The sequence below is a fragment of the Argentina silus genome (assembly GCF_951799395.1).
Source record: "Argentina silus genome assembly, chromosome: 14".
Lineage (NCBI taxonomy): Eukaryota > Metazoa > Chordata > Actinopteri > Argentiniformes > Argentinidae > Argentina > Argentina silus.
The window spans coordinates 14,042,148-14,067,611 of record NC_139668.1 but is presented as its reverse complement, the minus strand read 5'-3'; the positions used below and the strand labels follow the sequence as shown (position 1 = coordinate 14,067,611).

General features: G+C 46.4%; 2 protein-coding genes across 3 annotated transcripts; both read left to right on the top strand.

Annotated features, from left to right (window-relative positions):
- Nucleotides 1-48: 48 nt before the first annotated feature.
- On the top strand, nucleotides 49-7,779 carry tsr1 (TSR1 ribosome maturation factor). The gene is made up of 15 exons (XM_083684436.1): nucleotides 49-357; nucleotides 642-745; nucleotides 947-1,175; nucleotides 1,845-1,979; nucleotides 2,203-2,657; nucleotides 2,874-3,018; nucleotides 3,336-3,520; nucleotides 4,750-4,955; nucleotides 5,055-5,214; nucleotides 5,336-5,446; nucleotides 5,746-5,878; nucleotides 6,031-6,147; nucleotides 6,305-6,445; nucleotides 6,688-6,762; nucleotides 7,152-7,779. Exons 1-15 carry the CDS (start codon nucleotides 138-140, stop codon nucleotides 7,328-7,330), a joined length of 2,595 nt encoding a protein of 864 aa, XP_083540562.1. The 5' UTR covers nucleotides 49-137; the 3' UTR covers nucleotides 7,331-7,779.
- Nucleotides 7,780-14,998: 7,219 nt separating this feature from the next.
- Nucleotides 14,999-25,095, top strand: hic1 (hypermethylated in cancer 1; the record flags this gene model as incomplete). Of its 2 annotated transcripts, none has more annotated exons than XM_083684811.1 (2): nucleotides 14,999-15,032; nucleotides 22,761-25,095. In XM_083684811.1, the coding sequence occupies one exon, from the start codon at nucleotides 22,778-22,780 to the stop codon at nucleotides 25,019-25,021; it is 2,244 nt and encodes a 747-aa protein (XP_083540937.1). In that variant the 3' UTR covers nucleotides 25,022-25,095. The 2 variants fall into 2 exon arrangements, with proteins under 2 accessions (XP_083540937.1, XP_083540936.1); XM_083684810.1 differs by lacking the exon at nucleotides 14,999-15,032 and adding an exon at nucleotides 16,872-16,923.
- Between the last annotated feature and the right edge of the window lie 369 nt (nucleotides 25,096-25,464).

The window sequence follows — 25,464 nt, the reverse complement described above, 5'->3', positions numbered from 1 at the left end:
GATAATGTTGCTTTTGTGTCAATGTAGCATTCACATGGACAGTCTTCTAGCAACATTCTTAATTCAGGGACGTTGTGTTCAATAAATGTGTGGACAAATAGAAAGATTATGCCTGCAGTTATTCAGAAAAACAGTAGATGGCACACCCACTACTCTATGACCAATACTCTACAGCAGTAGCGCAAGAAGAAGTTTGCGTACGCGGAAGCTGGATACTGTTGGTCGCATGCTGTGCGAAAATGTCTGCTGTCGGAGAACAGCAGCAGGGCCATAGAGCCGGAGTTTATAAACAGAAAAATAAAGGTCATAAACATGGCAAGCATCGGACGAAAGGCGAAATCGAGCGTGAGAACAAGGGTAAGCCGTACAAACACCGGAGTGTGGCCATAATTTAATGACCATGATTTGCTGTTATAGCTCGATCATAAACCATGGACCACACATGCTGCCCTGCAAACACGTGCTTCTTGAAGTCTAGTCTCTACCTATATCACAGCTATGAAATATAGGAACTGCATTAAAACACCTACTATTTTCAGCAGGTCTAGCTATTTTTTGTATATTCTAACAATTGTGGCCGTCTGGTTTTATACCAATGGCAGTACTGGTCATAAATGTATTTGTATGTCGCCTTTGAACAGGTAGAGTTTCGGTGACGGCCCTCACCAAAAAACAGAGAAAAGACCAGAGGAAGATGGACCGAAGACACAAAGCCAATCAGCTGCGCAGGAATAAGAAGGACCAGGTACGATGTTTACACATCTGGCATAACTGTGCCCCCTATGGTCATAGAGATGCCATAGTCTGAAGCAGAGAAGTTCGCTCTCATAACGTTCCAATGTCCACACTAGCACACAGTATAGAATGAAGCAATGTATTGACCATGCATTCTAAGTGGTATACTAGTGTGGACTAGTGTGACACAGCTGACGTCCCTCCTCTTTAGGTCCTGACAGAGAAACGCCGCCTGGGCAGCAGGGATGGTCCCCCCCACTTGGTGGCTGTGGTGTCCCTCCATGCTGGCGTTGATGCTGGGGCTGTCACCAAGATACTAAAGGGAGAGGGTGCTGGGGGTCTCGTGCGAGATGAGCAGGGTGTGAGTGGAGTCAGCGACAGCTTTGGCCTGGTTCTGCCTCGCTTCAAACAAAGGTTCACATTTCTACGTCCAGATCCAGGTAACCCTCGGACTTTCATGTCGTGCATAATTAGCTCTGATGTGACACTCCATATCATTTCATCAGATGGAGTGTCGTGGTATTGGCTGGCCGGAGCATGTGACTTAATTCAACATGAGTGCCCTTATCTGGCTTTTTTCTCCGGCCCCACGAAATATCCAAAAGGCTCCCTAATATCCATACAGATTAACGTTATACCCGTCTTTAGCCAAAGCCACAGTGGCTCTCCGCATCACAATTGAATTTCCGCTTCTTCATTTACAATGATGGAGTTTAGCCAGTCACCCTCTGGTTTACCTGCACACTATGTGGAAATGCAGAGTGCCATGAGTTTTCTAACATGGTTTCGGGGAATGACGTGTATAAAATTAATTTGTATGGATATTATGTGGGGCCGGAGAAAATCTCAGATGATGGAGAGTACATGGATACTTTCAAAACTGGGATAAGTGATGCAGAAACAGGTAAGGGCACTCATGGTTGAATTAAGTCGCAAGCTCCGACAAGCCAATGAAATGACATGGAGTGTCGCGTCGGAGCTAGTCAGCATATCGATAATGAGCTCATAGGCCTTCTAATAATTTCTTAGCATTTATTGAAGCATTTCAGTTGTCATACTTGCGTACAACATTGGCCCTGACTCAATGCCCTCCCTCTCGGTCTTTATAGCGGACATGCACTCCCTGCTGGATGTGGTGAAGGTTGCAGACAGCCTGGTGTTTGTGATGGACTCCACAGAGGGCTGGGACAGCTATGGAGACTACTGCCTTTCCTGTCTCTTCGCACAGGGTCTGCCCAGCCATGGTGAGCTACTTCATGCAAAGCATGAACATACACATGCTGGTGTTCACTGTGGTGTATCCCCTGCTAATGAGCTACAGTACATTGATTGTACATTTAAACATGTAAAATTTCAGCTAAAGCTGAAAGTATTTTTGAAAGTATTACAAATACTTATTTCAACCAAGGTATGGTATGTCCATCCTTCGCTAACCTCCACTGTCTTCGCCCCCCCTCCCTCCCCCAGCTCTGGTGTGCCAGGGTGTGTCAGACCTTGCTGTGAAGAAGCGAGTGGAGTCAAGGCGGGCACTGTCCAAGAAAGCAGAAATCCGTTTCCCCAGTGCGCGCCTCTTCCCTCTGGACTCGGAGCAGGATGCCACGCTGCTGCTCAGACACCTGGGAGCACAGAGACAGAGGAAGCTAGGCTTCCGCTCCCGACGCCCACACCTTTTAGCCCAGCAGGTCACCTATACCCCTAACAGCACTGAGGAGGGGACTGGGGGTGTTCCCACGGGCCTGGGGACCCTGTGTGTCTCCGGGTACGTCCGTGGCTGCCCCCTGCAGGTGGACAGACTGGTGCACATCGCTGGACATGGGGACTTTCAGCTCAGCCAGATCGACGCTCCCATCGACCCCCTGACCCTCAATACCACAGCCCCGCGCCCAGCGAAACCAGGCAAGGCAGGAGACATGGACATGCAGGTGGGTCTGATTTAGACTTTGATGGTTGAGATAATTGTGTATCTGTTAAAGTTGACTGTGGTTTTTAAACATGCTTAACGACGAACTCAATGTAAAGTTACAATAATCATTTATGGGAACTAGGCATTTACATTAAAACGGCCAACGCTAATAGCCCTAACGTGCATATTTTCTTGTGACTTTATATCCTAACTGTGTGCTGTGTGTTCTTCACAGGATGGTGTTGACGAGGCAGCCTCTGTGCGGGTGCTAATGAAGGCAGATCCGTCTCGCAGGGAGACCCTGCAAGCTGAGGCAGAGGTAGACCCCATGGACGGGGAGCAGACCTGGCCCACCGACACAGAGCTTATGGAGGCTGAAGGTATAGGCAGAGAGCTGAAATTATTGAATTACTACACAATCAAAGTTGGTGGTATTTGCTTTCCATACAGCATAGGATAACACTGATGAGGAAGTGCATAGGTTTAAATACAGAGGGTTATTTAATACCTAAAGACATAGACTACGATACCATAGACAGACAACATCAGTCATTCAGACTTCTGAGATTTTGGCCTTGGTGAAGTGTGCTGAATCTCTCTCTCTCTCTCCCTCCCCCTCCCCCCCTCCCTCCCAACCCCCCCCTCCCTCCCAACCCCCCCTCTCCCTCCCAACCCCCCCCCCCCCTCCCGGGGTCAGAGGCGAGAAAGAGCAAGCGAGTGATGAAGGTACCCAAGGGAACATCAGACTACCAAGCCACGTGGATCCTGGATGACGGAGAGGAGGATGAAGAGAGCTGTGACAGTGAGGATGAGGAGGAGGAGGATGATGATGGAATGATAGATGAAGCCATGGACGGAGATGAGGAGGAGATTGATTCACAGGTGAGCGCGAGGAAGGCCCTGGGAAACTCCGCATTGCAATGCACGCAAGCATTGTTTCCAGGCATATCGCTATACAGAAGAAAGAGTCAAACACTTTTTATGCTTGCCCCATCCTGTCCTGGTGCAATGGGTACATTGTGAGGTTGGCTGTGGGTTTGTTTACCTACTCTGTTAATTGCCATGACGATAGTCACTCCTCAGTCCTGGGTAGGTTTAGTGTAAGGAGGGGGGGGGGGGGGGATGTTGCCTCATCCCGTTTCTTCATCTTTTTCCTGATGTGTGGACTTGTGCACTCCCCCACATGGAACGTACTCGTGTAAGAGAGAGGCTTCCAATCCTGTTCTTTCTAAATCATAGTGCACACTTCGGTCTGGGCTGATTTGCCCTCAGTGTGAGGGGGGGGGGGGGGGGGGGGGGTGATCACGTAGGAGATCCAGCAATTGGTGGAGAGGATGCGACAATGCATACGTGACCTGTGGTTAGTGCTCGGCGCGGCGTAGCGGTGACACTGTTTGTTTTCTCAGTGTCTGCCTCTGGGTCGCAGTGCCAGGCTGCTCACCGCAACAATAGTGTTTGGAGCAGGGGTCCCGAGAGAAGCCTGTCTTCCTGCCCTGTGGAAAGGGCTTCCTGTCTGGCCAAGGGGAGGGGATGGCCATTTATTTATAACAGCCCTTGCTTGAAAGAAGGGGGGAAATTCTTCAACGTGTTCCGCAACATTTATTTTCTTTAATCGTTATTAGCATGTGTTTGATGTCGGGGTTAGCAGCCCACAGGGTTTTCTATAAGATGTTAACAATGGGGGAAATGGTACCCATGGTGATAATGGGTATTATTATTACAGCTGGGATTGTTCTAGGGGTTGTGAATCAACCCCATGGTGTGTGGATTCCCCCTCATGTATCTCCTCTTTTACTACCGTGAGAAACACAGAGTGCAACTTGTTTTCAATGATTTTCTTCTGCAGGCAAATATACTATCAGTTACTGGAAATAAAGAGTAGAGCCAGGGTAGAACTTTTTTTCAACCAGAGGCGCCCGGAGTGACGCTTCGGTGGAGGAGTTAAAAACAATGGAAAGAAAGGCGCAACCGCTTTGATAAAAATGTAGAGCGTGATCCCAGACCAAGGCGATGCGTGAGACCGTAGGCACATGCATAGTCTTTGCTTGATCCCTATTAAGTTAAGAGTTACGCAAGTGTCCGACGAACTGTACGTTTCCTGTTTTGTTTAGGATGCTGGTTCAGGTTGTGCCTCTGATGAGGAGGAGGAGGAGGAAGAGTTGACCTCCACTGACCATGGTGGAGCAGACCAGCGCTATGATGAGCACATGGATGAGGCTGAGGAGGGAGAGGGGTTGAAACGCTACCGTGAAGCTCGGGCCAATGAGATGTTCCCTGATGAAGTGGACACGCCCCTAGACTCTGCAGCCAAAACCAGGTGAGACTCGGTTCTGCTCTGTCGTGTGATTAGGGGACAAGAATGGCCCGACGTCATCGCATTGCTGTGAATTGACACCTTTATTTCTATTGTGCCCAGGTTCCAGCGCTTCAGGGGTCTGAAGAGTTTCCGCTCCTCCCCCTGGGACCGCATGGAGAACCTGCCAGTCGACTACTCCCGCATCTTCCAGTTCCAGAGCTTTGATCGCACCCGTCGTCGTGTCCTGGCTGAGGCTGCGCAGGAGGTAGAGGGGGCCATGGTAAGGTGTGCATGCGTGAGAGAGGGAGAGGAAAACAATAAAATAACCGTAATAATGAAATAAATCAAATAACCCTAACCCTAACCTGTACCCTGTTACGTCCCTCTTCTCCTCCCTGTAGGTCGGCTGGTATGTGACCCTACACATCATGGATGTTCCCCCCTCAGTGATGGAGAGTGTCCAGGCAGGCAGGCCTCTGGTGCTGGTCTCCTTGCTGCCCCATGAACAGAAGGTACGGGTCCCGAGAGAAGTTTTAGTCTTAATTCATCATGTCCCATTAATGTTTGAGCCCACTGTTCTTCTGAATGGGTTGGTACAAGTGTGGTCACATGTGTACAGTATGATATTTCAAAAGGGATAGTTTACTCAAATTACAAATGAATTTCCCCACATTGATTTCCCCACATACCTTGGCTTTGGTCAAGACAACATTTCGATTTTTTTTAGTTCCCTTGCTTAGATACTTCATATCCCTTTAACGAAATGCTTCTTGCCTCACCTTACCCCGTGTTTTGTGTCGCCGCTGAGCAGATGTCAGTGGTCCACATGCTGGTGAGGAGGCACCCCAGCAACACAGAGCCCATCAAGTCCAAAGAGGAGCTGGTGTTCCACTGTGGCTTCAGGAGGTTCAGAGCTTCTCCCATCTTCTCCCAGCACACTTCAGGTACCATAGCCCCACACAGAGCAAATACTTGGTTTACACTGTAGCCTCAACACATACACTTTAAGAAAGGTCTGGAACTGTGGATTTTCTGCTTCATCTAGGCGTAGGATGGTAGGCTCAGTGTTCTAACCTGTGATTGGCTCTATCCCCAGCTGACAAGCACAAGTTGGAGCGCTTCCTGCGGACTGAAGGCCCCACCGTGGTGTCTGTGTACGCCCCAATCACGTTCCCCACTGCCGGGGTCCTGCTCTTCAAACAAAGGGAGGATGGTAGGTCCCCACAATATGGTCATGCTGCAAAGTAAAAAACTTGGGTTAGGCATAGGCTATACCTCTCCCTATATCTGAACCTGTACCTCTCCCTATATCTGAGCCTGTATCTGAGCCTGTATGTGAGCCTGTACCTCTCCTGTCCTCTCTCCCCAAGGCATGCAGGACCTGGTGGCTACAGGTAGTCTGCTGAGCTGTGACCCCCAGCGCGTGGTGCTGAAGAGGATCGTGCTGAGTGGACACCCCTTCAAGATCAACAAACGCTCTGCCGTCGTTAGATACATGTTCTTCAACAGAGGTAAGAGGCCTGACACAAAAAGGACTACACCCCCCCCCCCCCCCCCCTTTTCCATTACAAATATCAATGTGGAGAATAATTTAGTTAATAGACGTTGGGCAACCCAAAAGTCAATGTGTAGTTCAAACTATGCCTACAATAATGACACTACCAACATGGAAGGAAAAAGAACTAACTCACCTCTGGTTTTCAATGATCAACTTCATTGTTAACGGAACCCTCTTGCCCGCCTCTCCTTGCAGATGACATCCTGTGGTTCAAGCCTGTTGAGCTGCGGACCAAGTGGGGTCGGAGAGGACACATCAAGGAGGCCCTAGGTAAGAAAAAGGCTAATCTATACTGTAATCACACTACAGGGCCAAACCGAGCCGTGCTATGCTGGCCTAGTTGCGCTCCCACCATAGTTGCTATAACAGTGCTGGACAGGACAGTGTGAAAAGAAAATGTCCAAGCCAGCACAGTACAGTTCGGGTCGGCCCTGGAGTGTGCAAAGTCATCTAGGTGTTACCTAGTGTTGCAGTGAATACTATCACATTTCTTAATCACAATATGGGCCCACACTAGATAATGTCAATTGTTAAAGTGTGTGTGTGTGTGTGCGTGCGTGTGCGTGTGTGTGTGTGTTCTTGCATATATAAGGCAATTAAATGATCTTGACAACACACTAACTTGATCACACCACTTCATGTGTGGATGTTTTTCTCAGGTACTCACGGACACATGAAGTGTGTATTCGACAGCCAGCTACGATCTCAAGATACTGTCATGATGAACCTATACAAGAGAGTCTACCCTCGCTGGACATTTGACCCTTATGTGCCCCTGCCCCTACCCTGGGTCAAGAGAGAGGGGGCTGAGGTGGTGGAGGATTTTGACATGGACTAGTAGGGTGCCATACTGAAGTCTACTAACTTAGAAGCCTGGCATATTGGTTTGATTAAGCAGACAGACTTGCATGGACTGTGAAAATGACATCTTCACTCCAAGAACTGTGTTGTTATTTGTATTAAATAAAACACATTTGATCAAATGTTGGGCGTTTTGTTTAATGTAAGTTATGACATTGGAAAGCTTCCTTTTAGATTAAGTTTGTTCCACCGCTGGCCATTAGATGGCGACCATGTATCAGAGTTTTGTTACGTTGGCTGTGATGAACAGAACTGGGTTGAACTGAATATCAAGCTCAACGGATTTCTTATGTCACGGACTGTGCTTCTATAAAATGCACTTTTAAATGCCTCTGCCAATCCTGAAGACAGATTTCTGAATCAAATATATTATGGTTAGATCAATACTTGCTCAAGGATCCTTTACCAGAAACCTGAACAACATGACTGATAATTAAAATGTATGAGTTTAAATTAAACTTCCGTGTCATTCTTTCATGCAACCATTGACCCAGATTACACTTGTATTTTGTATTGTATTATACTTGCTTCATATTTGTTTATGTGCCATCTGCAGAGCATAGTATAGATCCTATTGAAAATGCCCACAGTGATTTGTGCATCAAAACACTGTTATAGTTAACAGTAGACTACGCACGAGTTTAGTATTAACAGAGCCCACACACCCTAACCACCCCCCACACACACACACTCCCTGGTGGTCTCCCTCTGACCTGAAGCCCCCTTTTCACCACCAGTCAGACTCACATGCAGAGAGTGTGACCCCTCACTTGTTCTCTCTCAGGATCTCCAACGCAATTTTACATCCCTCCCCATCCCCAGACTTTTTTTTTTTTTTTTTTTACTCCTCAGAGAAACAATGATTTATGAATTGTAATATTTATCATAAAACTGCGCTCTCGCATGCTCGGAGCTACATGATTCATCCCAGGGCTCTGTTGGGACTGCACCACAGAGGCATGCCAATATGTCTGGGAAAGGAGAAGAAGGTGAAGACTTGGGATTGGGAGAAGAAGAGGAGAACATGATCCAAGAAATCGGGGGGATCAAAAGTTCACTGTGTACATTTTTTCATACTGTGAATTAGATTTTTTAAAAATAAAGATAAAACAATCGTGCAAGAGTAATGCCTCTTTATTGCCCTGGGGGAGGGGTGGGAGGGGGGGGGGGCAAGCTGGGAGCCCTGGACAGCTTTGCTGAAACACTCCATTTATTTTCTACTTCATTTTTTTGTGTATTGAGGCAAGCAAGGGTACTGAACAGTGATGTGTTGAACACATCTTGTTTAAAGCTGAAGGGGTGTGGTGTGCCTGGCTGCCTATTCACAGAGGGGGGGGGGGTCGTTGGGGGGTTGGGGGGGGGGGAATTCGATACCCCCGCTACGGAGAATGTCCTTAAAGTAACACATGTAAAGAATGGGATTGTCTTCAGACTAAACTGAATTTTTTCCCCTGACTCTATATCAATTCGAAACAGATAAACATTTCGTTGTTGATGGACCAACTGCGACGTGGTGAGGCAGGATCTGTCCAGCCCATAACTAAAGTGTGTGTTTGGCGCTGGCCATGGTCAGAAGGAGTTAACACTGGTGGCTGAGGGCTGTTTAGATCTGGAATGTCCTGTGGTTCCCAGTTCACTGCCACCACACTCAGCTGGCTCCCACTGAAGATATAATGGGTGAGAGATTTTTCCGTTGGATGCGGATAAAGACAGGGAAGGAGAGAGAGAGGGGGTGGTAAGGGGAGCGAGAGATAAGGGAACGACCCATCGAGGGTGTTCAAACTGAATAAAACCAGAGATGGAGAGAGAGAGAGAGAGAGAGAGAGAGAATGCAAAGGGGATCTATAGAGCAGGGAAATGAGAATAAGAGCTGTTGGGGAAGAGAGAGAGAGAGAGAGAGAGAGAGAGAGAGAGAGAGAGAGAGAGAGAGAGAGAAATAAAGGAGTGTGAGAGAGGTTGAGGCGAGGCGGTGTGGGCGAGGGAGAAAGAGAGCGAGAGTGGCTGGCGTTTATGGATAGCAGATGTGGCGCTGTGGGGTTTTGGCCGGGGTTCGAGTGCGCCTGAATCCCGCACCGGCTGGGTGGCACCGGGGTGAGGAGGAGGTCACTGCACCGCAGCACACAGCCCATAAAACACTGAGAGAGGGAGGGAGGGAGGGAGGGAGGGAGGTGGAGAGGGGGGAGAGGGGGGAGAGACTGTGCCCTAAAGACACAGCAGCACCAACCTGGGACTGCAAGGCAGTAAGGGTGTGCAAATCCCAATCACAAACACATGCATACGCTTCACACACATTCTTAGATTGAGGCAAAATCATACAAATCTTCATCGTTAAGGAGAACTGCATAAGAGGGGTCCTGATTACAGACCGTGTTACTGATCCCAGTGATTTGTGTCAAGATGATTCCTCAGTGGTAGGTTCCCCCAGTGCAGTGAAAGATATTTTGAGAAAGTGTGAAATGGAAATGTTCCGCCACCTCATTCAGATTCATACTGAATTCATTGCAAGATTCCACTGACACCAGAATGAGGGCCAGCCGCATGTGGTTTGAGCCAGGCAAACACTGACTGTTTCCCTTCACCTGTTTATCCATCCATGCATGTATCTTTTCAACCTCGTCACTTCGTTTACTTCGTTTCGTCCGTGCGTCCTTCTGCTGGTTACGAAAAAGACAAAATCAAAGTGAAAAAGAGGATGAGTTGATGTTGTTGGCGAACCTAAATGAGTGTTAGTGACATCACACATGGCCCACCCACCCACTGTTGCCCTCTTTCAAATCTGCTTATCCTGCTCATCCTAGAACATCCTCGAACATCCTAGAACATCCTAGAACATCCTAGAACCTATTCAAACCCTTTTCAATACTTACTCTACTACTTCTATTGGCTCCATTTTTCTTTTGGTCTTTCCTTTATGGTATCCCTCCCTCCCTCCCTCCCTCCCTTCCTCCCTCCCTTTCATTCTTGTTCCCCTTTTCTCTCCCCCTTAACCTGGTCCTGACTCCGTGGTTCCTGGGCCCTGGCCAAGGCATGTGTCCCACGAGGAGCCAGCGAGGAGATGGAGAGAGAGAGAGAGAGAGAGAGAGGAGATGGAGAGAGAGAGAGAGAGAGCGAGAGAGAGAGAGAGAGGGGGCAGCGAGGGGGTGCAGAGACAGGCTCCAAAACCACAGCTGCAGCAGCCTTTCCTTCCCTTCCCTTCCCTTCCCTTCCTCTCTCTCCTCTCCCGTCCTTTCCCTTCCCCTCACCCTGTAAGGAACTGGCCTGGCACACTCCCCAGCTCTGCCATTAATCAGTGAGAAGGGTAGTTTAGTGTGTGTGTGTGTGTGTGTGTGTGTGCCTGTGTGTTTATGTGTATGTTTGTGTGTGCTGATAGAGAGAGTTGGATGGAATGGGGGTGATGGTATGGAGACCAGGACCTCCCAACAAAGCTGAAGAGTTCACCCAGCGAGCGCATAGGGGGAGGGAGGGGAGGGAGGGGAGGGAGGGGAGGCTGACAGACAAAAAGCCTGGTGCACAGATTGTGACTGCCAGTAAGGGGGACTGAGATGACGAGATAGATGATCTAGAGGAGTTCCAGGATCAGAGAGAGAGGGAGACAAAGAGAGGGAAAGATGGTTTAGGCCCCATCCCTAGGTACATGGCTGAAATTCCTCAGTTCGAGCAACGGTGTCTACTATCTCCAGATTTATGTTTTTGTCTACCAAGATCAACAGTATTTGATAAACACCTTTTTTTTTTTTTTACGAACTCTGAGAATGTGCATGCGTGTGCGTGCCAGTGCAGATTGACGACAACAAGGCCCAAGCGTGTGCGACTGGTAAGAAAGTACAGACATCGCTACACAGACATCTTTTCCCCTGATTATCCAGGTGGGAGTGAAATCTATTAAAACCAACCTGCTTCCCCCCCCCCCCAGCCCCCACCCCCCCCACACCCCCCGCCACCAACACCCAACCACCCCCCAACGGGCCTCCCAGAATGCCTATCTGCTGACATCACTGTGCAGAGACCTGGCAACCAATCTCTCCCCTGCTCTCCCCTCTCGCACTCCCTCTCCTCTGCTTCCTGCCCTCATGATGTCACACACCATATGGTTTTCAGCGAGTATCAGAGCCGGAAAAGAGATTTAGTCGGTTGAGAGAGGAGAGGAGAGCAAAGGAGGAGGGGATGGGAATGGGGTGTGTGTGTGCGACGCGTAGGACATAGAAAACAAAAGGTTGTGTTTCCTCTGTGTGTGCCATGAGTGGAAGGTAAAAGGAGAGGGGGTGAGGGGGAGAGGGGGAGAGGGGGTGAGGGGGCGAGAGGGAAGGGCTGTACTGTGTGAGGCTAATGAGGAGAGACCAGGGAGCAGAGACCACTCAGCGGACAGCCATGTGCACCACAGACGCCCAGCAGGCAGGCCTCCACACACACACACACAGACACAGACACACACACACACAGACACACACACACACACACACGCACAGGCGTGCGCACATATTCAGGCATACATACACACACACACACACACACACACACACACACACACACACACACACACACACACACACACACACACACGTCACCGATACCAGCAACAGAACCCTCTTATATAGCAGCGAGGCAGAGAACAAGGGTAGATCTAATGGGGGCAACTCCCTCTGTGATAGTTCACATGTGAACTGCAGGACCTCATTACGGTTTTAAACCCACTAACTCAAGTTACTGTACACTTAAAAAAACGTGCGCAATAGGATTTGCAAACATATTACAGTCCATTCACATCACAAATCCCGACCATTCATTCAACGCCACCGATTTACTTAGCCCTATCTCATCCTCATCTGTAACACTATCATATACAATATACATCTCCATCTTTTTATATAAGTCAACCAAAAGTATTTTTAATCTGCCTTTTTATGGCAAGAAAATTGCTCATCACCAATGGAGGGCGAACTAGAATAGCGTCCGAACACACAGCAGCTCAGCTCATCCTAATGACATGCCTTGCACGCCTAACCTCTAAAGCTGTCGAGAAAGGTGCTCATTTGAGTGAATTAAGAGAGGGGGTGTAAATGTTGAGCCTACCGCTCAATTTTTGGTGAAGGGCTGGCTCTCCAGGGGGCGTGTCTGGTGTGGAGGGACGAGGACAGTGCATCTGGCCATGTCTGTGGCCATGCCCACAGAGAGGAGGAGATGGAAGATAGACAGAGAGAGAGAGCGAGCGAGAGAGAGAGAGAGAGAGAGAAAGAGAGAGGGGGGGTATATAGAGAGAGAGGGATAGAGAGAAAGGGGGGAGAAAGAGAGAGAGGGGGGGGGGGGGGGCAGAGAGCGAAAGCTGGCAAATTGAACTAGCAGATTGAGATCGACATACTATAGCTTGTTTTGCATTTGTTGTCTGAGGCAGGGTGCTAAGATGATTTCAGACTAACCCTTCTATTCCCTAAGAGGTGACCTTATCTGTGACCAGATGGTGTTAGCTCCCCGAATGAATGCCTTGGCTTTAGCTCACTGAGTTAGTGCCTGTTTTCCATGCAGGAGACCCTGGTTCGAATTCTGCCTCGGTCACATCTGCACTGTCTTGACTGCTGCAGGATACCTGCCAGACAATAATGGAGCAATAATAACTTGATTGGAATGTTATTAGTCATGTGGAGAGTAAATTGAAACGAGGCGCTCTGGGCCTTGGCGGGCTGGCGCCCCCATATCTCCTCACACAACTGTCTTGAAAAAAAGAGCTACACTTATTGTACTCACTCCACCCCCCCCCCCCACCCCCCCCCCTCCAAAAAACATGCAGCATCACACACAAACATGCAACCCTCGACACACATACAAATAAGAGAGAAGGTGTGTGATTTAGGAGGTGACAGCAGACTGTTAAGTGCTTGTAGCTGTTTGGCTGCACCAAGCCTGCCTTATCTCCAGGTCTGCTTCCCTAAGTGTGGTCCTGGAGGAAGTGGCCGTGCATGAGCTCTCGCTCTCTGGTTTGTGTTTTAGCTCAGCTCTCACAGCTCTTAACTGAATCATTGCTTACATCAGCAAATTTGGGAGCTTTTTTTCAGTTCGTTAAGAGTTCAGCGTTTCAGCTTTGTCGTCGCACATTAGATTATGTTAAATTGTGTTGTGACAAGCTGAAGTTTAAATGTCCAGTGTAGGCCTCCAGAGAGTGATTGACATGTAAGATAAAGCTTGAACCACACTGTCACAGGTCCCATATCCTTCTGCAGCACGGTTCTGCCCACCTCTGTGAGGTTATCCACAGTTCATCATGGGAAACTGGAAGTGAGAGACAATACCTCCCTCCTCTACACCAAGGCTCTGACGATGACTCGGGCCTTTAATGACACACCAGCAGCATCTTGAATTTGGATAATCTCAAGAGGAAGGCCCTGGATTAGAAGATTGCCAGATGCTATTGTTATCTAAAGACTACACCACGTGTCAGTTGGGATATGAATAGGCTTCAGCTCGGTAAGTGCCTCAGTTAATTAATCAACATCTTTTGTCTGTGTGATGAAACACTGATGGCAAAGTAATCAGCAAGCCTTCAATCGGTGTGTATGGTAACCTGCAACCAGCCTTATCATTAACACCTTGGTGTTGGACAGACAATGGGAGGATTGGGTGTTGGAGGGAGTATCAAAAATCCATATGGGCCTGACTAAACCGTTAGCCCCTATAGGGAAATAGTTACTATGATCAAAGATTATAAGAACAATTGAAACCCTCTCAAGTCTCATATCTGCGAACAGTGATCAGTGAACTTCAGTTAATTAAGATGTTATGGTAACCTTGTTTATTGTAATTGTATTGTAATTCAATGTTAATGAATTTAAAAAGAACAAGCACTCATATTATTTTGAGACACCTGATTATTTTTTTCCACTGTTTAGCAGAATGCCAGTGGAAGTCAGATGAGATTCTGGGTTCTGAGATTAGCAGTGACCTTCTTTGATGAAACACCTGTAGATGTTAGAATATTTTACAAATATTTTACTCAGAACTAGAATGAAAGGAAATAGGCAAAGTGGGTTTTTTGGTTCATTTACCCCAAAACAATATATTTTAATAATTGCATGCTCAGGTTTAGATTGTCTTAAAATGCAGGGAAATAGTCATAATTAGGTCAGGTTTTGGAACTTTGTGATTTGCTTAGGTGATGTAGCCTATTCATTGGCTTTGGAGTTGTCCAAAGACGCTGGCAATGCAATTTATCATGTCGGGAAGGGATATAGGGATATACAGCTGCTCTGAAATAACAGAAATGACATACACATTTTTCAGTATTACTAAACTCGAGTCTACAAAAGTGCTTGGATAAACGCACTTCACATTGAATAGCGGCAGGGTATAGGCCTACCTTTACGCACGGGCCGCGCAGCCCCTGCATTCGCACATTTGAACCGAGGGTGCCAACCATTGGGTGTCGCTGTGCGCGCATCCACCCGATTTGCGCCTGGTCCGATCGGACCCCAACAAAATCTTAAGAGGTGTCTGATAAAGTACTGTTGCACGTGAGAAATAAAAGACTGTGTGGGGCAGAGAAAGAGGGAGAGAGGGAACAGTGATAGCGGATAGCAGAAATCACGGAAGAGGTTCATAGCACGGAATTTTGGGCGAGCGAGGAAGTCTGGATGGGGGAATCCCGTGAAGGAGAGCTTACAAACGGCCACGACACCAGACATGAGTCGGAGGTGGGTTGATGATAGAAAGGAGAGAGAGCGGTGCCTTGCGTTAATATTCACACCGCGTCCGGATACTTACAGCGGCTTAAGGTGCAGTCAGTGTATATGCTACACGAGCTGTCCTACTTACTTATTATTTTATTGTTGGTTCTGACAGTTGGCATGTTTAGACAAAACTTAAGCGTCCGGGTTGACATTAAGCATTTTGTCTCAGCTTTAAATGCCTTGTAGTAGCATATAGGGAAACTGTTTAACGTTTAAATCTCTCTGAATCTTTAACTAAAACAATCAATAGTAGACAACTTTGAATTCTATGTGCAGATGCAGGACACAGGAGTGGAATCACTTATTCAAAACAGTAATCTTATAAGGCCCATTCGCAGTGACAACTCACAGATCATCGTTAAAAACAAACAATGATACAGATACCACAAATGCCCTATGAAATTATTCTTCCTCAAAAAGAAAACTCTTTTTTTGAACTAATGGAAATAAGCTAGTCCAATGGACAGCTGTCATTATTGCTGTAAACCAGCATAATTTTCAACCGGACTATGGAGTAGGCCTCATATGCTCTACAAATTATTTTAATACATTTCATAACAATATGCTACATACACCCATGGGTAGTCTGTAAAAATCACTGAACCATTAGATGCAATGGTGCTGTCTGATATTATTTTAGGCTACACTTTGTTTGTATTATTATTATTATTATTATTATTATTATTATTACTATTATTACTATTATTATTATTGTATATGTGTTTACAGTTAATCATCAAGCCTATGTGAATGTTGCCTGAATGTGAATTTCCTTTCCTGTCGTTTTACGCATGGAAAAAAAGACGGTCAATAAATGCACCAATATGATTTCATGTTAAAATTGGACGGGTGGGAGAGTGATGGATCGTTGTACAGCGCTCTGCTTATCTCCGCCAAGTCTGTTATTGCTCCAAGTCTCTCAGATGTGGACCGTGACAGGCTGACAACATACAATAAGCTGTCATCTCACTTGTCTCTACCTGATAAGGGGAGTGCAGGTAAGACTCACACGTGGTGGGCCTATACTGTAGGACGTAACACCCCTGACTTGGCCAGGTAGGCTACATTAGGAGTAAGGCATATTGTGGATATCCAAAACAGTATAATGCCCAACGCTGACATATTGAAGCAGTTATCATTACACAGCCTAAACATCAAATTATAATATGAAGAGGTAGCTTTAATTTCGCCTGTCTTATTTCCCCCTTTCTAATTGGTGACACTGCGTTTTAGTTACTGGCCCTATGTGTCCTAACTTCGAGTCAGCGAGGCACCACAGTGTGTGTGATATACAATAATGGCCTGTCTCTTTAAGACGAAGCCGCGATGTGTTGTGATGTTCAAGTTGGGGTCACTTGAAGTTCCTGCCCTTGATTTTACCTTTTAGTTTTATTATAGACTGACATCACACGGGGCGCTAAAACACTTACGCCGCATAGAGGCTCCATTATCATCTCGGTGCGCGTTATTGCCTCGACACAAAAATAGCCAAGGAAATTACTAAAATAAAAAATAGGAGGAAACTGATGCTGGACTAAGCACGTATTTTTATAGGAGGGGGTGAGAAAGAACGCGAGTGGGAAGGGGGCAGAGAGAGAGAGAGAGAGAGAGAGAGAGAGAGAGAGAGAGAGAGAGAGAGAGAGAGAGAGAGAGAAAGGGGTGGGAGGACGAAGAGAGTAACAAGAAATTCATAGCAATTAATAATAAAAAGAGTTGGCAGTTGTGCTTGGAAAACTGGCATGGTTTTTGGAGGCTGGCAGTTCAGAGTTGAAACGTCAGAAATGACTCCAAAAGACTATTGAGATGATCATTAAGGGAGACTTAGATCGGATGGTAGAAGACATCGGGCATCCAGGTAACGTTGAAATACCCACTTTTTAAAAGTCCAGTACCGCTTCATGATAATAGGCTACGCAGTGTTGAGACCATATCTAGACAGATAGGCTAACTGTTTTTTTTTATTATTTTTTTTAATTTGCAGTTTTGATGTGAACTCTGCTTCATTGCCAGTTTGACAATATCTATAGTAATTGCACTTTTGAGTTTGTATTCATGTTTACCACATTTTTAGATGCTATTTTTATAGATTAACTTTTTAATTAGAAACTAAATTTTGTTCAAACCTTAACAAACCAGCATTTAATATTTTACATAATTTTATCATGTCAAATGGATCACTGGACTATTCAGTAAAAGCTCTAATAAGGTTGACTATCGTTTGGATTATTTAATGTGAAGAAATGTAGCCTACTGTCATGGTAAGATATCTTAGTTTGGTAAAGGCCTATCTAGTTTATTATAGGCTACAGAAAACAGTATGGTTCAGTGTCTTAGTGTTCAACAGCGTGCCCCTCTCATCCCCAGTGGTTACTGTGGTCTTCTCAGTGCAACTTTAACACCCCGCTGCCGTCAGGTCAGCTCGCATCCGAGGGTACATGGCGTTTCACGTACCGATTTTAGGGAGAATGACAACGACCACTTTTTCTCTTTACTCCCCCTGTCTCAAAATTTAGGCTTAACGCCGTTGTTATGTCAAAACGTGACATTATTCATCTTTTGATATAACTAACACATTACCCAGGCCTATACCTTTAATTTGTAAGGCCTATTTCGAAGAAATGTTACTCTGTCTGTTTCCTCACTTGGCCTATTTCCCCAGGAGCAAATGGATAGGCCTAGACGTGATTTGTAGAAGAAGATGGGCTATATAGATTTTAAGGAAAAGAGTCGTTTAGGTGGTTTAAGGTAGAATACTTATATTGTTTTTTTACCTCAAAATTCTATAGATCCTTAAATAAAAGAGAAGGGGAAGAATGTTACAGCCTAAGAGCTTGTATATCATAGGCCTACCTGTCAAACAGTTTGCTACATTGTTGCTAATAATCATGTCTGGTCATTAACTGCGCAACAAGTACGTTACAATGTGCCTACGTTCCTTTATATTAAAAACAATATAGAATTTGAAGGTATGTTTACAATTGTGAATGCATGGGACAGAAGTATATCGATTTGTCTGAGAAAGTTAATCAGCAGAAGCCTATTTTGTAGTCATATGCTATACACCAGCCTACAGTTTACACTGCACTTCCCTCTCTGTCTTCCCTCTCTGTTGCCTAATGATTTAGCAAAACATGGTTGCAAAAGCTAACAATGAATTTCTGATTTGCAACGTTACAATTTTTATTCCAGACAAAACACGTTTTATTTAGTGATTATACAATTTAGTGATGGCCTACAGGAAAGAAGAACAAATAATAGCTTAATGTTTCCTAAACAAAACCTGAGTGATTAAAAATATGCAGGGCTTTTTAAATTATTATTAAAATGTCTATCGATATTGTGGGTATGATTTGTTTTTTGAAGCATTTTGGCTTATAGACTAATGATAATCATAACTGCCGTGAGGCCTCGTATCGGGGCTCGTGTGTAGCCCATTTTCCTACTGATTTATGAATGGAAATCCAGGGGTCTTCTTGCTGAAGGGGTAGAGCTCCTCGCGAGTTTAGGCTGATAGTGTCGCATGTACAATAGGGGGACTCCACAAGAGACAGTAAAGCACGTCGAGGCCGTGTGATAACCTGACACAGCCTCGTTCTGATGATCAGACAGTTTAGGCTATACTTTTGATTGAGGAAGTATGAGAGGTGCTCTGCAAATGTGTCTGGCTCTGTCCAAAACAAACCAACGTTATAATTCGAGCCATCTCTCCGCACTGTGAGCGGCAGGACACTCACCCCAGGCTACGTTTAAAGCCTCAAGTGTGGTTTTCATTAAAGAGGGTTTCATGCTCAACTGTTTATACATCCCATTCAAAAAAATATATCATGCTTAACCTATAGAGCTCAGTCAGAACGGGGGTTACACGCGCAACACGTTTAGTTTCCCCCCATAGGTTTGACACGGTCATGCGCCCCCAAAGAACACGAGAAAAGCAATTAGTTTAGTGACATTGGTAACCTGGCCCAAACATTTTGGTAACATTGGCAAAATGTTTGGGCCATTTTAAAAGAGATGAATTAGAGACCAATATTGGTTACAGACCAGTACTGTTTTGTGCATTGCTCTTAATGACTATATCGTAAACAATTTACATTACCATGGTAAAAACTTCAATATGCATACAAAATCGTTTAAGCTTACAAATCTCTCCCTGAACAATCTGACAAGTAGAAAGGCGGAGATAGGAAGTCTAGAGGGTGTTCTTAACCCAGAGCAGACCCCCTCAGTCTAAACCCTGCCTCACCCCCAAACCAGGAAAGTGACAACACAGACAAAACACAGGGATAATGAATACCAAACTGTCCCAAAAATGACTCAGGCACCGTCTCAAAATAAGTCACCCCCTGTATACCAAATATAGCATTCACCTAAAGTTCCTTCAAACAAATCATTGCAATCTGATTCAAAATATGTATACTTTGGGTCAAACTAAGAAGGCTCTCTTTATGGACATGAGGATCCAATATAACTATTTAACTTTATATGATAGGTGAGACTGTTAAAATCATCTAATTTAGCCAACTTTTGAAAATCCTAGTTGGTTATAAACATTAGATAATTCGTTGTCATGATACATATTTCAAAGTCAATAACTTTGTATGTCATGAATTTCATGTAATGCAGCCTATGTGTAAGTAGACAACTGACTGTTGGAAATAAGCCAGACTTATTTTGCTCTGGTAGAATTTTGCAGGTTAATATTTGCACAGTTTGGTTGTAAATCTGAATGACATTATGCCTCTCACTCAATCACAGGTTGTAAGGCGTTTGATTGGCTGAGTGGAACAGAAGGCTGTCTTGTTGATAAGTGTTGATACAGGATGTTTATGTATGATGCTCATGTTTTTAAAACATGATTTAATGTGTTCGCTACTTCCTTCTCTCTCACTCAACCCTTCGACAAAGAAAAGTGGCATACCGTAATGAAAAATGAAACGTTTGATGAATCAACTCTCTACCATATCGGTGCTTCAAAGGAGTCTATGTTCACAGTCAACTTAGGTGAAACAAGGGTTCAATAAATAAAAAAGATGATTAGCAATTAAATTTTTAAATATGTTGCTTAGAAGAGGTATCCTACCTCTAATAACATACTGAAACATTTCTATGCGCAAGCTGATATTTATTTATTTAGTTTTTAAATCACTTTATGAAATATTTATGAAATCGAATCGATGCTGAAAACAAGGAGTGAAATGCATGCGTCTTGACGCTGCACACGGTATGAGTGTAACGTCACATTTAGGAAAAGGATACAGCCTCTTGAACTATCAGCCTGTCATAACTCATTCAACTAGATAACCTGTAATAAGGTAGCCAACGTGTAAAACATCATAGTACGATGATTACTGGGTACATATTTTATTTAGCATAATTGTGCCATAAGCACGCTCTCTTGAGCTGCGCGTCGGACAGGTGCGCATGCAAATTTACGAGAGCAGAGACTTCTAGCGGGTTTCCAGCTATGAACGTTTTGCTTAAAAATAAGTTTCATTAGAGACTAGTGTATGTGCTGTATTTTCTAAATTGAGAAAAGGTCAATAATAAAACCCTTCAACGCAATTCTCCAAACCCTTCAATGTAATTCTCCAAACAAATTCGTGTGGTATTTTCGTGATTTTTTGTGAATACTTTAAGCCAGCATCCATCAAGTGATCTATATTCTATAGACCTATCGCATTTTTATTCTCTCAGGCTGTAGTCTCTGTAGTCTCTCGCAGAATAACGGCGAGTTGGTGCCCTTCCACAGTCACGGGGAAGAGTCAGCGCCTCTCCCAACCCAGTGAATGTCCCAACCTCGTGTGTGCAAATAGCTTGACTAGGGGGCTGTTCTCTGACGCCTGGAATGTTTAACAGAAGAAGAGGTAGCCTTACTATCCCATCGCTCTGAATATAATGATCAATCGTAGTATTCGGCATGTGCGTTTTCTTCGATTTGTTCCTCGAAGTAGCATTTATTGTAAAATACGACCTTGGAGAAATCAAAAACAGCAGAGTTTTAGAGACCTGCCGTGAAAACCTGTTAATGGTTAGGCTATGTGTTTTATTGCACCAAAACGAGACCATGTTTTAAATGGCAGTTCCTGTTCAGTAATACTAAACATGTATTAAGTACACCGCAAAGTCCTAAAGTCTGAGATGTGAAGGTGGGTCTCTAATGGAAATGGAAAGATAGAGCCAGAGTATAGGAATGATCACAGAGCTGGACTCTTGAAATGTTAGTGTCTAATGTGCTGTGTGAGGTTGTTGCACTTCGATGAGGACAGAACAGTGTCTTAAGGATGGCTCAGAGTGGGTAATTAAAATGTCCTCTTGCGATCTCAGAGTTCCCTATTTCCCTATCTGCGGGCTAATATTCAATACTCAATGAAATAAACAAGGAGAGGATGAACTTATGTCAGGAAGACCACGATCGGACATATTTATTTAGTTGCTTGTTTCCCATCACTGAGACTAAGCCCTTGGGGACAGTTAACAAACTGTTTCATCTCATAAGTAAAGTATCCTCAGGCTTCAGTGTTTGAACAATACATCCTGCTAAATTTGTTCAGTTGATAATGTTTACTTAAGAGTTAGTAAAACAATACACAATTTATGTGTGTGTTTAAGTGATTGTGTGTGTGTGTGTGTGTGTGTGTGTGTGGGTGGGTGTGGGTGAGAGAGAGAGAGAGAGAGAGCGTGTGGTGTGTGGTGTGTGTGTATGTACATGTCTACGTGTGTACGTTGTGGTGTGTGTGTGTGTGTGTGTGTGTGTGTGTTTGTGTGTCTGTGTGTGTGTGTGTATGTGTGTGTGTGTGTGTGTTTGTGTGTCTGTGTGTGTGTGTGTCTGTGTGTGTGTGTGTGTGTGTGTACATGTTTACGTGTGTACGTGTTATAAGAGTTACACTAGTGGACCTTTTCATTTTGCTATGATTTACATCCAGCGTGCTCAGAGTTCCTTATATGACTGGGCAGAGCGGGAGCTCAAAGACCTATCTTTTTTTGGACGTGTCTTTTTTCCCCGCAGGTTTATACCTGCTGTTCATCATACTTGCAAAACATTTACTCTCACTTTGTTTAAAACTCTGCACACCACCTCTGGAATATTTTATCAGGAAGCCTGCAACTCGAAAACACATTTATATCTGTACCCCCCCCCCCCCCCCTCCCCCCCTCCCTCCCTCTCTTTGCATTGCAGTGTAGGAAGTGAATGTGTAGTCTTGAGTTTCTGATAATGACAAAACCATTGCAATCGCTCACCCTTCGCCATAGCTCACTTTTATAGAGTGGCTCTATAGTCTGCACTGCCCATACTGTAAATCATATCCAGCTCTCTTCACTTCTCCTCTTAAAATGGAATCGATACAATTTACTGGAACAAAAACAACAACAGGAAAGGACTATTGGGGGCATGATTCAGTTAACGGATTTAGTGGTAAAGATTTTAGTTCTCTTTCTTACTTCAATGTTATTTTTACTTGGCAATTCCACGCCACGGTAAACCCTGTGTACAGTAGTGTTGCCGTTTCTACTCATGGTATAATGAAAAAAACATATTTAATATTTCTCACCTGAATAAGCAAAATATGGGGAGAATAAACGTGTGGAGAATCTGCACAGTGGGATTATTACAACATATACAGCATTGACTGATTGTTTTGTGGCCTGATATGATGGCTACTGCATGACGTTTACAGATATTTTCTGTTTTAGGTGGTGGTCTGAAGACGATGCTGGATGCCATGGAAGTCCCAAGTCATGCTAGGCACCTCCTCCTGCAGCTCAACACCCAACGCACCAAGGGCTTCCTGTGTGATGTCATCATCGTGGTGCAAAACGCCCTCTTCCGAGCCCACAAGAACATTCTGGCTGCCAGCAGCCTCTACCTGAAATCTCTGGTCGTCCATGACAACCTTATCAACCTGGACCACGAGATGGTGAGTCCGGGGGTGTTCCGGGTCATTCTAGACTACATCTATACGGGTCGCCTTAGTGAGGGAGACCACACCTCGCCCACAGAACCCAATCTAGGGGCCGTGTTAGCGGCCGCCAGCTACCTGCAGCTGCTGGACTTGGTGGCGCTGTGCAAGAAGAAGCTGAAGAGAAATGGGAAGTACCCTCTTCGCCCTACACCTTCTTTTTTGCCCTATGGGAAGATGAGCAGCAACAGTTTTGGTGGCAGGTATAGGGCATCCACCCCTGTCATTCAGTCCTGCTTCCCGGTGGGAGTTGTGAACACCCACACGCCCCGCGCCCCACCACAAGAGGAGCTAGCACCCCACCCTTTAGCCACCCATGCTGGGGAGCTGTTCGCTCCCACCTCTTCCCAGGGCTCCCAGGTCTACCCCCCCACACAGTCATCCCTGCCCGCCCAGCCTGGCCTGCGCTCGGCCCACTCGGAGAGGAACTGCTCCCCCATTTATGGCCTGGACCTCTCCAAGAAGAGCCCCAACTCCCAGTCCCAGCACACGCCCTCCCACCCCCACCTGGCCCACGCACTTCCCCACAACGATGAGGAGCGGGAGGGGGGCCTGAGCGACCGCACCAGCCCCATAATAGGGGTCAACGGAGGGGCCCACCCAGTGGAGAAGATGGAGACGGCTGACCATGCAGGGTCTCTACCCCCTCACCCCTATCCCCACCTCAACCAGCCCCTGGGACCCCACCACCCCCACCTTCACCGCTCCATCTCCCAGGGCCCTGACCACTACCCTTGTCCCCCCAGCCCCGACACCCCTACAGAGACAGGGGGGACAGGCAGGGACGTGGGCAACATCTACCGCTGGGTGAAGCACGAGCCACTGTCATATACACCTGAGGATGAGGAGGAGGATGAAGACGAAGAGGACGGGGGTGGAAACGGAGACCAAGAGAGCCACCACCAGCATCACAACCACCACAAGGCCGGGGGTGAAGAGAGCGAGGGCGGCTACCGTGAAGATGAGAAGAGTGGGTCGGGCAGTGAGGAGACAGGCAGCAGTGAGGGTCGACCGTCTCCCAACGGAGCCATGGGCAGATTCCATCTGCCCTACGAGCCAGAGAGCTTCGGGGACAACCTGTATGTGTGCATCCCCTGTGACAAGGGCTTCCCCAGCTCTGAGCAGCTCAATGCTCACGTGGAGACCCATACAGGAGAGGAACTCTATGACTCTGGGGGGGAGATGGACGGCAACAACAGCAGCAACACCAAAAACAACAACAGCAGCAGCAACGGCAACGCTAACGGAAGCCTGAACAGCAACAGCAGCCTGAGCAGCCTCTCCTACCTGGAGAGCAAGACCAGCCAGGGGCTCACCTCAGTGGGAATAGGTGAGATCATACGGCCCTACCGCTGCTCCTCATGCGAGAAGTCCTACAAAGACCCGGCCACGCTGCGCCAGCACGAGAAGACCCACTGGCTGACGCGGCCTTATCCCTGCAGCATTTGCGGCAAGAAGTTCACGCAGCGTGGCACCATGACGCGGCATATGCGCAGCCACCTAGGCCTCAAGCCTTTCGCCTGCGACTCCTGCGGCATGCGATTCACGCGCCAGTACCGCCTCACCGAGCACCTGCGCATCCACTCGGGGGAGAAACCCTACGAGTGCCAGGTATGCGGGGGCAAGTTCGCCCAGCAGCGCAACCTCATCAGCCACATGAAGATGCACAGCAGCGGGGGGTCAGTGGGGGCTGGGGGTCTGACGACCGATGGCAAGCTGAAGCTGGACTTTTCAGAGGGGATCTACCCCCTGAGTAAGTACACGGCAGAGCACCTGGTGCTGAAGCATGAGAAGGCCTCAGAGCTCCTCGCCCAGGCCCAGCAGCAAATTCTGGCTGATACTAAGGCAATGGAAAGCCTGTACCCGCTGTCCAAACTGGCGGCTGAGCATCTGGGCCTAATCCACGACAAGATGGACGTCCTGGGTCAGCCGCTGCCCCCTCCTCACCAGTCCCTGTCAGAGTCTCGCACCATTGACCGCTACTCCCCCAGCTAAGACCCTCTGACCACTGTCCACCAGCATGGCTACCACACAGGTCTGTGTGCACACAACTTACTTACAGTATTGTAACGCCGTTCACCTCAACTCCATACTGTATGTATCTGCACCTCATACTGAGGCCAATAGCTATTGGCTCCAAAATGCACACAAACTGTGTAGAGACTTGTTTAAGTGCCTTCCTTTGCAACGTTTGCATTACATGCATTTCAAAAGCCTTCCTTGTGCTATTTACAGTCTATTTTGACCAAGGAATACCCACTCAAAACAGTGCAGTATTTATGTATATGCAAACAATTTTTTTATAAAACCACCGAGCCAAAGCAAATTGAGAACCAAAAATAAATTGTTTTTTATTTATTTTTTTTGTAAGTAGTGAAAAGCCAAAGAGAAACTGTTGCAAGAAAGTGTTGCAATCCAACCCTAAACCTGTGTACTAA